Here is a 14971-nt window from a genome sequence, read left to right on the forward strand (position 1 = left end):
ATCCATGTTTTTCCCATGTTCACGGGTCGGAATACCATCAGCGTTATTTGTTGTTGAACGAAAAATGTCGTCTATCAAAGATACTTCACTGAAGAGTGCAACTCATGCACCAATAAAGAATCATTAAAATACTTGATTTTTTATTAACTTATATTTATTTAATTAAAAACCAAATCCGGTCATTGCCTCGGAACAATGCTCGCCGGGTCAGCTAATCAAATCAAATCAAAATCACTTTATCCATGTAGGTCACTGATATGACACTTAAGAATGTCAAAAAAAAATTTTTTTCTTATTTAATCTACTGCTGCTTCGTAAAGGGTTGAGCTAATGAGAAGAAGTAGCAAGAAACTCATTGTCACTCTTTTAAATCAAGATTTACATTTTCATCGTTTTACAAATCATTTCAGTTACAATATAATATACAAATGATTTAAGTCTTCTTTAGTGTTAGTTCCGCCAATATTTGTTTTTAAAACAATTCGACACGTGTTTCGCCTCTACACGAGGCATCCTCAGGACGTGTTGTCTCGCCAAAATCTGGCACGAGACTAGAAAGTCGAGAGTAGAAACACGTGTTGAATTGTTTTAAAAACAAATATTGCGGAATTTACACTAAAGAAGACTTAAATCATTTGTATAATTATGGATTTCCGCAAAGTAACGCCTAATTCAATAAATTTTCTACAATATAATATGTAAAGTGATGCAACAAACATAGGTACTCAAACGTGAAATAGTCAATGCCTAAACACGAATAAGTCATAAAAGTAAATGTGAATTAGTACAAAATAAAAGATATTAGTGTTAAATAAATATCCTTATCATATTAATAGGCAGGTATGTAAACTGACGAATAAATTCTAATATTATCAACAGCATAGGCATTATTGGATAGATAAGATAAGACTACTAATACTTTTAAAGTTCAATAGATATTAAGATGAATCCACTCGGACGATACTCGGCTATCGCTTAGCTAAATTAGGTACTCAGTTATCATTTACGTCCCATTGATATTGGTCGCTAGCGGAGCTGATTTAAACAATTTGATTTAAAATGGTGCTTGTGCAAGTTGAACAAGGGCTTCTGGAAGGAACAGAGGAAGAAAATATTACTAAAAATGGACGCTACTATAGTTTCAAAGGTAAGGGAATTACATTTTACAGTTCATATTATTTTTATATACCTAATTATATTATAATATAGTCTGTGTCAATAATTAGTACCTGGCGCGCAAATGGGGGCGCTTCTGTGTTATGTTATTATCTATCTATATATGTAAAAATGAATTGCTGTTCGTTAGTCTCGCTAAAACTGGAGAACGGTCGGACCGATTTGGCCAATTTAGTCTTAAATTAATTGTGAAATCCCAGAGAAGTTGTAAAAGGTAAAATATAGATATGAAGATGCTGGGAATTAAATAAAAACAACGATTTTGATGTGTCCCCCGTCGTTCAAATATCAATTTAAAATAATAGTCTTAAATGAATAACTACTTAGAATTTTTATATATTAGAAATATACTTTCTCAGGAGGTAAAAAAATAAACTTAATTTTAGCTAACTATAGTTGGTAGATTAATACAGTTGTTAACTATCTTTCAGATTATTTTTATGTAGATTGATAAATCTTAAGATTTGTCACAAATTAAAATTCATAAAAAAACATTATTTTATTTATTATTTACAGAACAACGTCTGTCGGGTCAGCTAGTCTTCAATAAATCTTAGAATTTTATAACAAGTTAAAAATCCACAGCGTATTATATCAAAATGTTTATTTCATAGGGGTTTTGTGATGTTTTGTTCACCTTATTGTGGCTGGAAAATTCCATTTAAAGAAAAAGCATTCCAAGAAATGAACATAATATTATCTGTTATACGAGAACTTACTTTAGAATGGAAGAAAAATGGTTTACTTGTTAACTTATAAACTTTAAATTACGGTTTGGTTTCTGCTGCGTTCCAGCTAGATACCGCATTACCTAACAATAATAGCTTTTTTATTATGAAGAAATTTATGTAGGTACCTATCTAAATTTTAATCCATCACATTGCCTTACAGAAAAGAGTTCTTTGTTTTTTTTTTGGAAATTTGAACTTATTTTCTTAATAATATCTACATAGACAAATTATTTATTTTGTACAAATACTTATTAATATACCGCCGTGTACAGTGTAGACAAACACAGCGTGCGAGTGACGAGTGCATCTGGGACCAGTGGCAGGCTCCTTTGTACAGTATGCCGGCTATATTATGGGTACCACAACGGCGCCTATTTCTGCCATGAAGCAGTAATGTGTAAGCTTTATTGTGTTTCGGTCTGAAGGGCGCCGTAGCTAGGGAAATTAATGGGCAAATGAGACTTAACATCTTAATATGTCTCAAGGTGACGAGCGCAGTTATAGTGCCGCTCAGAGTTATTGGATTTTGAATATAAAATCCTCTAGCTGACACGACCGACGCTGTTCTGCCAAGAGAAAAAAAATAAGAATTACTATCGTATTTGTGCAAACGGCTTTTTCATTACCGCTTTATAATTGCCAATTTTGAAAATATTTAAATGGATATGAGAGAGACGGATAGACATATGCCATCGCGGACTTTTCTGTAGATCTATTTAAGACTAGTTGCTACCCGCGACGACGTCCGCGTACACACATGACTAAGCACGTAGTACTTATAAAAATCTTTATTTCTTATGACAAAACTTAATATTTATCGTTCATAAAACTTTTGTTATCATATTTTATTTGAGCTAAAATTAGTTTATATTTTACTTGCTGAGAAATTTGGAAATATATTAAAATTATAATTAATTATTCATTTTAAACTATTCTTTCTGATTTCTGAACAACGGGGGACACATCAAAGGAATAACAGATATGTTGTTTTTCTTTAATTCCAAGCATTTTTATATTTATTCACCTTTCAAACCTTCTCTGGACTCAAGACCTAAATTAGCCAAATCGGTCCAGCCGTTCTCGAGTTTTAGCGAGACTAACGAACAGCAATTCACTTTTATATATATAGATATGCAATTCTATTCTACATTATTTTGTTATATCTCAAAGGGCTTAGACAGCGCTTTTGTTCAAATCTCCCAGATGGCTTATTTTTTCCGACATCTCCAACAAATTTCGTTAATATATACAAAAATGTATACAAATTCTATGCTAATAATATGCTAAAACCTTTCTCGAGACCTATGCTATCTATTGGTACAACGTGACGATAGGTGCAGTTATTTTTGAGTTTATCACCAACAAACAGACAGACAGACGCTGCGATTGCTTTATCACCTTCACGCACAAAGCAAAAATCAACACCATTGTATTCTAATGTTATTGTAGCTGTTACTCATTAAATCCCGAATAAAACTACATTTTTTTTTAATTTAAACCTAGCTAGATCGATTTGTCGCCCCCGAAATTCCCTGTTTACTAAATTTTATGAAAATCGTTGGAGCCGTTTCCGAGATTTAAATTATATTATATATCTGTATAGCCGAGTGGTTAGCGATCTACAAAGCTAGAGGTCCCGGGTTCGAAGCCCGGTAGGTGCAAGCATTTATATGATGAATATGGATGTTTGTTTCCGAGTCGTGGATGTTTAAATGTATTTATGTATGTTTATATGAATTTATGTATGTTTAAGTAAGTATATTGTATTAAATATATCATTGTCTTGTAACCCATAACACAGGCTATATATGCTTAACTTGGGGCAAGATAATTTGTGTAAAAAGTGTGTCAATATTATTATTATTATTTTTCTCTTTTTATTACAATTTCATCTTATTTTCTACATTTATATATATATTTATAAAAAACAATATTACAAATATAAATATAAAAAATTATTATTATTATATATACAAGAATTGCTCGTTTAAAGATATAAGATAAGATGTACAAAGGATTTAACCAAATATTTATAAAAATATTGAAGTTAAATAATAACTAGTAGTTATTTGTAACAATGTGCTTAAAAGCGGTGTTACCTTGTTCATATTTCGTTTTCCTCCTCAAACAGGTTTTGCATATAGTTATGTAAAGTTAATTTATATCAGTCATATGTGTAGTTTAATTTGAGGTCATATATTGTTGTTTTACAATTACGAAATTTTTTTGATCAAATATGTATTTATACAGAGAAAAATAAATAAGATTATAGCCTTTATTAGTGGGAAATTTCAGTTTAATGTGTTTCTACTTAAGAGCGTTTAGGATGGAAACAAATTTCAAAGGTTTTGTATTCATTAATTTGCAGCTTTCGATCATTTCAATGAAATTGAGGGACCAGACGAGTAGGACGTTCAGGTGATGGTAATTGATACGCCCTGCCCATTAGTATGCAGTACCGCTCAGGATTCTAGAAAAACCCTAAAAATTCTGAGCAGTACTACAATTGCGCTAGTCACAGTGGGAAGCTCCTTTGCTTCGGATGCTAGATTATTGGTACCGTTATGATACTGATCACCGCAATGGAAAAAGGTCAAAACTCCTTTATAACAGAAAGATGTCATGTGGAAAGCGCCTTTGCACAGGAAGCCAGCTAGATTATGGGTACCACAACGTCGCCTATTTCTGCCGTGAAGCAGTAATGTGTACCTAAGCATTATTATGTTTCGGTCTGAAGGGCGCCGTAGATAGTAAAATTACAAGGCAGATGAGACTTAACATCTTATATTTCAAGGTGACGAGCGCAGTTTTAGTGCCGCTCAGAATTTTTAGGTTTTTAATTATCTTGAGCGGCGCTGCATTGTAATGGGCAGAGCGTATCAATTACCATCACTTGATTATCCTGCTAGTCTCGTCCCTTATTTTCATTAAAAAAAACAAATTGTCGAATGATGTACTAAATACAAGATGGCATTCTTAAGCAGAACTCATTTGATCATCATCATCATCAGCCGGAAGACGTCTGCTCAAATGCCTCCCCCAATGATAGCCATGAAGATCGGTCCTGCGCTGTCCTCATCCAACCTATTCTGGCAATCTTGACCAGATCATTGATCCATCTTGTGGGGGCCTTTCAACACTAGGTACGTTTTCCGGTACGTGGTTGCCATTCGATAACTTTTCCTGCCCCAACCAGCCTAGCGAAACTCTCTAAGAAAAAACCGATTCACTCGATTGTATGAAATATCTATCTATCTATATATATAAAAATGAATTGCTGTTCGTTAGTCTCGCTAAAACTCGAGAACGGCAGGCTAATTTTGGTCTTGAATTATATGTGGAAGTCCAGGGAAGGTTTAAAATGTTTGAATAAACATGAAAATCCTCGGATTTAATTAAAAACAACAATTTTGATTTTCCTTTGACGTGTCCCCCGTTGTTCAGAAATCAAATAAAAATAATAGTTTAAAATGAATCTAATTAGAATTTTTATATTTTTCTAACTTTCTAAGGAGGTAAAAAGTTAACTTCCTTAAAACACGGTTAACACTTAAAAAAGGAGTCCTTTTGTTTGTTTTAAGTTTATTTTATACAAAAGTTTAGGTCTTTTATTTATCGATTAAGGTAGTATGAAGTCTGCCGGGTCAACTAGTATAATATATATTGACGACCTGTATAGCCGAGTGGTTAGCGATCCTACCTACTAAGCTAGAGGTCCCGGGTTCGAATCCCGGTAGGTGCAAGCATTTATATGATGAATATGGATGTTTGTTTCCGAGTCATGGATGTTTAAATGTATTTATGTATGTTTAAGTAAGTATATTGTATTAAATATATCATTGTCTTGTAACCCATAACACAGGCTATAAATGCTTAACTTGGGGCAAGATAATTTGTGTGATAAGTGTGTCAATAATATCAATATATTATATTATATATGCTATAAAATATATAATTGTATGTTATAATCTTGTAAAAAACGGAGATAGTCGAAATCCACTGCGTTTTAAGCTACTGTTCGCTTTCAAGCCGGATTATGCTTCGTCGCAATATTGGAATTACTTTTTTAAACTTATGTCAAGATACTGAACGTTTCATACTAAACTAAATTTAAATTTTTACTGAGGAAGTCCCGCCGCTTATTATGTAGTGTTTACGTCCTCTTTGGTCCCAGCGGCCATCTGTCAGTCGAGCTATGTGCCCTACACATTGCCGCTTCAGTTTCGCAACGATCTGATTTCATAATTTATTTATTTAAAATGATTTGTGTCAAAGTTCAACAAGGAGCAGTGGAAGTGAATATTTCTCAAGATTAGAATGTTTATGTTTGTTACCTCAAAACTTTCGACTGGGTGAACCGATTTTGATATATCTTTTTTTAATTTGAAAGCTGGTGCTTGGTCCAGATTTGACAATGGCATCCATTAGAAAACCATAAAAGTATTAAATTTGTTAAAAAATTTGGAGTCTGTTTCATCCAAGATAGGTTTGTAACTACATACATAGTTATAGGTGAGATGTGCTTGAGTCGTGAGGAGGCGAGAGGCGAGAGCGGGTCGCGGCGGAAGGACACCGATTTCAAAAATAACAATAATCGTAACTAGAAATAGATTAATTAATTAGATTGTATAAAAATACGCAATTATTTTTATATTTTTTAGTGCATATTATATCTATTGTTTTGGAATAGTGTTTTTGAAGTCGGTTGTTGTTGTTGCAAAATTCTCGTCGAAGACTTCTTAGACGAGAATTTTGATTTTGATAGTGATAGTTCTTTTATACTGATAATTATAGCAATTCGTGCGAAATTATTCTCTAACCATTCCAAAATATTGAAAAATGCACAACGTTAATGTTCAAGTTTTCACTTCTGCCGACATTCCCGAAGTTCTATCCGTATTTTTTTTTTCAATCAATTTGTTTCAATAATTAATTCTCATTTTCATTTAAGTTTATAGACATTTTTCAAGAACTTCTTCTTTTACAGGTATTCCATATGCAGCACCACCCGTGGGAAACCTAAGGTTTAAGGTAAATTTCCTCCAGTTCTTAGTTTTCCTTAACATTGAGATCGTTAAATTAATTAATAAAGCTAATATACAAGGTTTAGATTAAGGATTGGTCTCCGCTGCGCTCCTACTAGATACCGCGCTACCTAGTAATAATACCTTTTTTATTACGGCAACTATTAGATGTTTGTGTGCGTGGCATCTTGACACTCAATGGAATCTTTTAAATTTTGTAACATACGCTTCGTGTTATTTTTACTTTGAAATTAATAAAATTCTACCTACTTACTGATGATATGTGATCCCAGTGTCTTTCTTATTTATTGTAGTACTAATTTTACAAAGTTTTACTACGCAACCCGGCATTTTAGTTTTAATTATTAGCAAAGTTTAACAGAACATGTGGTACGTCAACGTCACAAAATGTTCGAGACTGGCTCGAGTACTAGCCCACTTTTGCATAGCATTAGTTGCCGCACTTTGCGACTTCGTCTGCGGTATCTTCTATTTTGGACCAATTGATGGACCATAAGTGACTCCAGTCCTTCTCGGTCCTTTGTTTTACCTATAGTCATCTGTAGAAAGTAGTTCGAAAACATAATGTTAGATGGCGATGATCTGTGGAGTCTTACCCCCTTATTCATAATGATCCGCTAACTTTAAACAGCCGCTTAGGAGTGTTTTTTCTCGTTCTGACTTAGGTCAATAGAAGAAGACAGAGTAAGCATTAGCAATGCTTTAAGTTAGCAGACTATTATGAATAAGGGGGTTAGTAACTCAATAATTATCACGCGGGATATAACTAAGTTTGCCGCTTGATCGCTCGACGCGGCACAAAATTCTACAGTCAAAGAAGATATCTCCTCTCCTCTCCTTCGCTTGATCGATTTCCGCTGAAGCTAAGCGGAGAGAGCTGATTGATTATCATAATCAACATTAACATCTCCTCTCCTCTCCGCTTTGCTGGCCTTAAAGCGTGCTTTTTTTAGTTTTAACTTTCATTAATCTTCAATATATTTTCTCGTTTGTATTCTCAAAACAGTGTCACTAGAAATCGTTTTTGAAAGATTCGATTTCTTCTCATAACTTATTAGTATTCATGAGATGAATGTTGTAAATATATTAATTTACAACTTTCACCTAATGTATATGTATATTTATAAAACATTACACAATATACTAGCGAACACAATACACATTTGCATACACACTCACACAAACGCACACATACACACACACCCACACCTTATTAGTGTTAAGTAGGTACCTACTTAGTGATTATAGATATGGAAGAGCGGGATGTTCTGACACAGGTTTTGTCATCTAAAAGAAGGTCCCAACCAATTATATCATGTAACATAACTTTTGGTACCAATAAAGAAATTTGAATTTGAATTTGATTTAAACTAGCTGACCCGACAGACGCTGTTCTGTCAATAAAAAAAAATGTTGTAACTATTCTTGAATAATGTATTCTTAAGCCATCGAAAATGTGTAATATTATTTAATTTATTAAAATTGAAACAGAAACGTATTTCTGAATGATCATAAACCTTCTAGTAGGCAAGACGGTGCGGGGAGAGGGACTCATCACACAGCAATATGTAAAAGAGTAAAATATCTTAATTATTTAAAATAATAAGGATTAAAATCATATTTGTGCAAACGGCTTTTATATTATAGCATTATAATTGCCAATTGTTTAAAGTATTAAGATTTAACCTTAAGAGATAGACATATGACATTACTGACTTTTCTTTAAACCTATAATAATAATAAAAATTCATTTCTAAGTATTGATTTCAGAACTTTTAATTTCAGTTTGTAAATTTATCTATAGCTTTCTTAGAAATACGCTATAGAACAATCTCATAAATCTAAAAGGATAAAAATTGTTGCAAGTTGAAGTGTAACAAAGGTTTGATGTAGAATATAACAATGCATTTATAATTAGGGACAATCGAAAATGTTCGTGATAAATTGATAGTTAAATAGATGGCATTAATTGATTAATATTTAATGCCATCATTAACTGCTAAAAGATAATCAACAAACACCGATAACGATGCCCGGTCTTCATTAAAAATAAAATTTATTAATCATAATAATTCATTAATCATAATAAATCATTAATCATAATAATTCATTAATCATAATAATTATTATTTATTTATTTCGGATCAGATCCATATCTCTGTTAGTAATGATTTACTTAAAAACGAATATTAGTAAACCTAATTATTTTACATTGGTGTGAAGCCACATCCGCCTTCGTAAAAGGGGGTCTCCCACAGATCTGCAAAAACACTCAGGATAGTGTTGGTGCTGCCACGGACTCGAGCGAGCAGAGATGCGCATCTTAAATATATAAATTAATATATTAATATAAATTTTCACCCAATCTATTAATTTTATAAGATGTTTTTTCTTTTTTTGTTTGTTTCAGGAACCTGCACCTCCCCTTCCATGGGAAGGTGTAAAAAGAGCGACAGAACATGGTCCGAACTGTCCTCAATTTGATATATTTACTCGAGAAATCGTAGCTGGAAGTGAAGACTGCTTATACTTAAATGTTTATTCTCCAAATCTGACTCCAGAATCATTACTCCCCGTCATGTTCTTCATACACGGGGGTGGATTCAAGTGCGGTTCTGGTAATGATGACTTCTACGGTCCAGATCTTCTACTCAATCATGGAGTTGTCGTTGTTACTATAAATTATAGACTGGAAGTCTTTGGTTTTCTTTGCCTTGACACAAAACAAGTACCAGGTAACGCTGGCATGAAAGACCAAGTAGCAGCTTTAAAATGGGTCAATAAGAATATAACTAAGTTTGGCGGTGACCCAAAAAATATCACTGTGTTTGGTGAAAGTGCCGGTGGGGCATCAACAGCATACCATATCTTATCACCTTTATCGAAAGGTTTATTTCAAAGAGCTATTGTGATGAGTGGTTCACCTTTTTGTGACTTTGCGTTGTCTTTTGAACCAAGAAAAAGAGCATTTAAATTAGGGGAACAACTAGGATTTGAAACTGAAGATCCCGAAGAGCTCTTAAAATTCCTTCAGAGTGTTCCAACTGAGAGACTTGTTAACGTAAATCCATGCATATTAGCAACTGAAGAATATATTAACAATCCCCTCAAACTATTCCATTTTATACCAGTAACTGAAAAACATTTAGGACAGGAAGCCTTCCTAGCACAAACACCAGATGAAATATTAAAAGAAGGAAATATAAACGATGTTGAAGTGATGATTGGATATACGAGTAATGAAGGTTTGATAACATTTATGGACATTGAATATTATATGTCTAAGTACAAGACACTTGATGAGGTGTATGTCCCACGGAAAATATTATACCAAGGAACACCTAGCAAAATTTTAAAAGTCGCTCAAATGATCAAACAACGCTTTTTTGATGGGAATAAGGCGAATGACAATAAAATGAAAGAGTTTATACAATATGCATCAGAAACTGCGCTTCTTTGTGGGATTCATAAGTTTATAGATCTTCTCAGAAATGTCGCAAAATCCAATATATATATGTATAGATTCTCCCCAGTCTCGGAACGAAATGTAATTGGAAATTTGGGAAAAGACTATGGAGTATCAGGTGCAGCGCATCTCGATGATATTATGTATATATTTAATTCAAAGAAATTTAATTTGCCAGTCGACAACAACAGTAGAAGTTTTCAAATTGTGCAACAAGTTTGTACTTTATTTACTAACTTCGCGAAATCGGGGTAAGTTTATTATTACAGATTATTGCTACAATATGATCTCTTATAGACCAACTAATTAAATTAAGTAACCAAATATATGCTTGTTAATTCCAGGAATCCAATGCCTGACTCTAAAAAGGGCTTAAAATGGCCAGAATATGATTTGGAACACAAATTGTATTTAGATATTGACGAGCATCTATCTATTGGTAGTAAACTCGATAAAGATAACATGGAGTTTTGGAAGTCTATCTACAAGAATGCGGATGTGCCTTTTTAATTTTATATCTTCAATCACAAGTATGAAGTATCTTAATTATTTTTGTTTTATTATTGCGTCACCATTCCCTGAGAAGAAAAAGTAAAGGAGTCGTCCCAGGATTATGGGTGTCACAAGAGACAACAAATTGATGTTTTTTTTTGATGAATGATCCATCAAACGACGACAGTACAAATGGGGAAGTACCTCAGCATTACCAGACTCACATGATGAAGAACTGCGTGAAATAGCTGAGTGCTATCTCCCATACTCTTTTCTTTGCATATCATTGATGTTTTGGTTCACAAATAAAATTTGAAAACAAAATTTTATGAATGATGCGGGACTCGAACCCACGACCTCTTGCGTTTCCTGCGAGTGCTCTTCCAACTGAGCTAACCGAACGAGTGCCGTATCGTCATAAAATCTTGTATGCTTTTTTTTCAACTCTCAGGTTACGGTTTCATCTACAGGATCTACTTTACAGTTGATAACCTGCTCAACCCCAATACTTACATAGTAGGAAATTGACTTGAGATGTCGCTCTTGCAAATCTAAACAATTTGTTATGTTTTTAAAATGATAACCCTCACTTCTGGGTTTTTTTCAAATTTTATTTGTGTATTAATCCCAGAAGTGAGAGTTATCACTTCAAAAGCATAACAAGATGTTTGGGTTGCCTCCAGCATGCATAATTAATATGCAGGTGAAAATACTGGAAATGCCTTCTATACCCGCCATGCCGGCATTTCTATAACGATACAACATTGGTACCTTCAAGCACGTGCACCTAAAAGGCCAGCAACGCTTCTGTGATTCCTCTATAACCTAGGTCCTAAGGAATGATGGAGAGCAAAATTTAAAGAAATATTTTTTTTTACTGTTATCTCTCAATATATTCCTGATAAACTTTTGCATGTTCATAGGCATCGAGATGAATTTGCTAGAAACTGTCATAACCATAATGTTAATATCAAGAAAATATATATTATGCCTACTTCAAGGCTAATTCGTCAGTAAGAAATGATTGGAGGCTTACTCAAAACGCGAAAACATTCCATAACTTTGCTTTGCATCCCAGTGTATTTTTTATAAGGAAAGTGAACATAAACTCTTCTGAACTGAGTATTAGAGATGGCGATGATACCAACATTTAATAATAATATTATTAGCATTATAACCGCGCAATTTGCAATATACTAGTTACTACAATCTACCACCTCTACTGTATTCCTAAAATATATACGTAAGGATATCTTAAAGTTTAGAGCATTCTCTTACTAAAAAGGTTGTCCAGACTGTGGCTTGTGACTTTATCATATGTATATACTAGTCAAACATGTATTTCAATATTTTATTTCATATTTATACACCTATTAAAACACAACACAACCAGGCATTATACTAAAACACAGAAAATTCAGACATTCATTACACTCATACAAAATAATTAAAATATTTATTTTTTTATGACAGAGTCGCAGTATACGCGTAGTATGCGTACCGCGACTAAATAATCTGAAATTCTGCGGATAGGTAAAAATATTCTTAGCCATACGAGAGTATGATCTTAACTAAATACTTGAATGTCATTCGATTTTTACCATTGGAAGTATAAGCTCACGCATCTCTTAACAGTAATTTCTTTTATCTACACCAATGCTTTAAATCCTCTAATAAAGATTCTGAAACAGTTAGCTCATTGACAACCTTAAAACACCTAAAGTTCTAATAACAATTACATCATCCAAACGAGTGTTGTAATGTTGAACTGAATTTCATAACAACACTCCTATGTTTTGTTTTCGATCCCTTCATGTGCAAAGACAAGTTTCAACAGACAGCCACATTCTTATTGCTCAATGCGTGGTATCTGTATGGCTTTCAAAAAAAGAACATTTTCCTTTACGCGCGTTCCACACTACCAGAACGTCGCCCGCCGTACAAAAAAAGTAGGTTATTCGAATCACCGCCATTTTTCTTCGCTATTTTTATTGTTTTGTTTACAAAAAATGAGCGATTCATTTTAAACGCTGCAAAAGAATATTATATTCGAGTGAATTTTAATTATTGCACTATACTAAATGTAAATTACTAGTAAAATAAATAATTGTTTCAGTAATACTTAGTTTATTTGTATATAATCAGTAATGAATGATATTAGGTTACTACTAGGACTGGTGTTTTAATGTTAGCAGTAAGCTAACTGTTTCAGAATCTTTTAGAGGATTCATATTCTGGGTGTAGATAAAGTCTTGTATGCAACTGTTATTGATTTTTATATACTGTTGTTGATAATTAGGTATTAGAACACTCATGTGATACTATTATCACCGCACCCACATTCGTGTTTTAATACCCTTTATTACACAACAGTTGCATAAATAACTAATGTTTAATCTTATTAATTAATTTCTAAAGTATTGCATTTTATTGTAATATAGTGTGTAATTAATGTATTATATATTATCAGTGTTCGTTTAAGTGCTTTATATTTTACATTCTCCTTCTATGTGTGACGTATTATAACTAGTGAAAAAGTGTGGGTTTTTATCTGAATTAGCTACTGTACCCAAATTACATTCACACCTCATACGCTAAACAGACGGTTGGCTGGTCTGGTTGGTCTGCACTCTCATCAGAGCTAAGACTGCGCTTGCCTCAAAAATAAAAGTTAATATTATTTAAAAATACTTTGAAACACCCTAATTCGCATACATGCTACTTTGAAGATAATAAGTTGAGTTTACGACTGCCACAAAGTATTCAAAGACAAAGTCAAGATTAACAGCGTATTTAATGTGCCCATTGTAGTCTGACGTACGATTTTATGTCTGTAATACAGCACCTTTTATTTTACATTGTTAGGTTGCTGTTGGGCATTAGACTGGCTTATAAGTAATATAATCTCAACATAAATCTGCTACGTATATGTCGTAGTCAAGAACGTAAAGCCACGAGCGGGTATGAAGATGTTCCGATACTCGTCTTGGCTCGGGTGTAATCGGAGTGCGGTGCGAGTGCGATCGAGATCGGGCGGCGGGCGAGCGTCGAGCTGGCAGCAAACAGTATAATAACATATAGGGAAAAGAGAGCCCTATCTACGTATTAAGAGCTGTCTATTTGAAAACTAGCGCCATCTGGAGATTGGCCCCCGAAAATAACTATATATAAGCTCGAAATTATAAAATTCATTTTTAATGTTGTGGCGCAATTAAATAACTAACTCTACTTTTTAATGTAGGTATTGCAATTTTTTACTAATAATTGCGCGTAGAGTTAGTTATTTAACTTTGTCACACCATAGAACATAAAGGATAGATTTAGTAGTGTAAATATGCAAAATGGAACACGAGAGCTACGTACACGCTCAAAAAAAAATTAAAAGCTTCCGACCTTGGATATGCCGGTGTTAATACTCCAATATATGCTAATGATCACCTATCAACCTATAATAAATCTCTTCTAAATGAGGCTAGACGAAGAGCAAAGGAGAAAGGCTTCATGTACTGCTGGGTCCGTAACTGTACGATCATGGTTCGGAAAACTAGCAGCTCACCGGTTATTCATATAAGTTCTAGTGAATGTTTAAAGAAAATCACATAAGTGCTACCATACTAAACTCATACATGTTTGTCTTTGCTTTGATATTAATGACTTTTAAAAGTATTTATAGATATTATAGATTTAATTGTAGTTGCTGTTTTGGCAAGCTTTATAATGTGGTTGGTTCTACGAGGGAATGTTTCTATAAGCGAGTTATTTTATTATTTATTATAAGTGCTTTTATTTATAGCTATACAATTTTGTGGTGTATGTTTTTAAACTTATTTTGTAGGAAACTGCTTGAATAAATTTTGGATCGAATTATTACTCATGATTACTATTTATTAATGCTTCTTCTAACTTAGTATGGCTCTAACTATATTTTACCAAAACGTTAGGGGATTACGCACCAAAACATAACAATTTTATTTGAATCTTTTGAATATGAGTTATGATATAGTTTGTTTCAGCGAAACATGGTTGTCAGAAGGATTTTTCAATGAAGAATTTTTTGACTC

General features: G+C 33.2%; 2 protein-coding genes across 3 annotated transcripts in view; one reads left to right on the forward strand and one right to left on the reverse strand.

Moving 5' to 3' along the window:
• LOC126974412 (uncharacterized) overlaps positions 1-14971 on the reverse strand; it is a 375370-nt gene that overhangs the window by 290748 nt on the left and 69651 nt on the right. The gene's annotated exons all lie outside the window — the stretch shown is intronic.
• LOC126974436 (juvenile hormone esterase-like) lies at positions 984-10964 on the forward strand. 2 transcript variants are annotated; one of them, XM_050821927.1, is made up of 4 exons: positions 984-1147; positions 6895-6938; positions 9363-10669; positions 10763-10964. In XM_050821927.1, the coding sequence occupies exons 1-4, from the start codon at positions 1060-1062 to the stop codon at positions 10926-10928; spliced, it is 1605 nt and encodes a 534-aa protein (XP_050677884.1). In that variant the 5' UTR covers positions 984-1059; the 3' UTR covers positions 10929-10964. The 2 variants fall into 2 exon arrangements, with proteins under 2 accessions (XP_050677884.1, XP_050677885.1); XM_050821928.1 differs by lacking the exon at positions 984-1147 and adding an exon at positions 1327-1390.

The sequence above is a fragment of the Leptidea sinapis genome, chromosome 32 (assembly GCF_905404315.1).
Source record: "Leptidea sinapis chromosome 32, ilLepSina1.1, whole genome shotgun sequence".
Lineage (NCBI taxonomy): Eukaryota > Metazoa > Arthropoda > Insecta > Lepidoptera > Pieridae > Leptidea > Leptidea sinapis.

What these genes read in the sequence shown, in the direction of transcription:
- LOC126974436 (XM_050821927.1), top strand. Translation starts at nt 1,060, where the DNA reads ATGGTGCTTGTGCAAGTTGAACAAGGGCTTCTGGAAGGAACAGAGGAA. An exon ending in ACGCTACTATAGTTTCAAAG is followed by an intron (nt 1,148 to 6,894) that starts GTAAGGGAATTA and finishes CTTCTTTTACAG; the next exon opens with GTATTCCATATGCAGCACCA. An exon ending in ACTAACTTCGCGAAATCGGG is followed by an intron (nt 10,670 to 10,762) that starts GTAAGTTTATTA and finishes TGTTAATTCCAG; the next exon opens with GAATCCAATGCCTGACTCTA.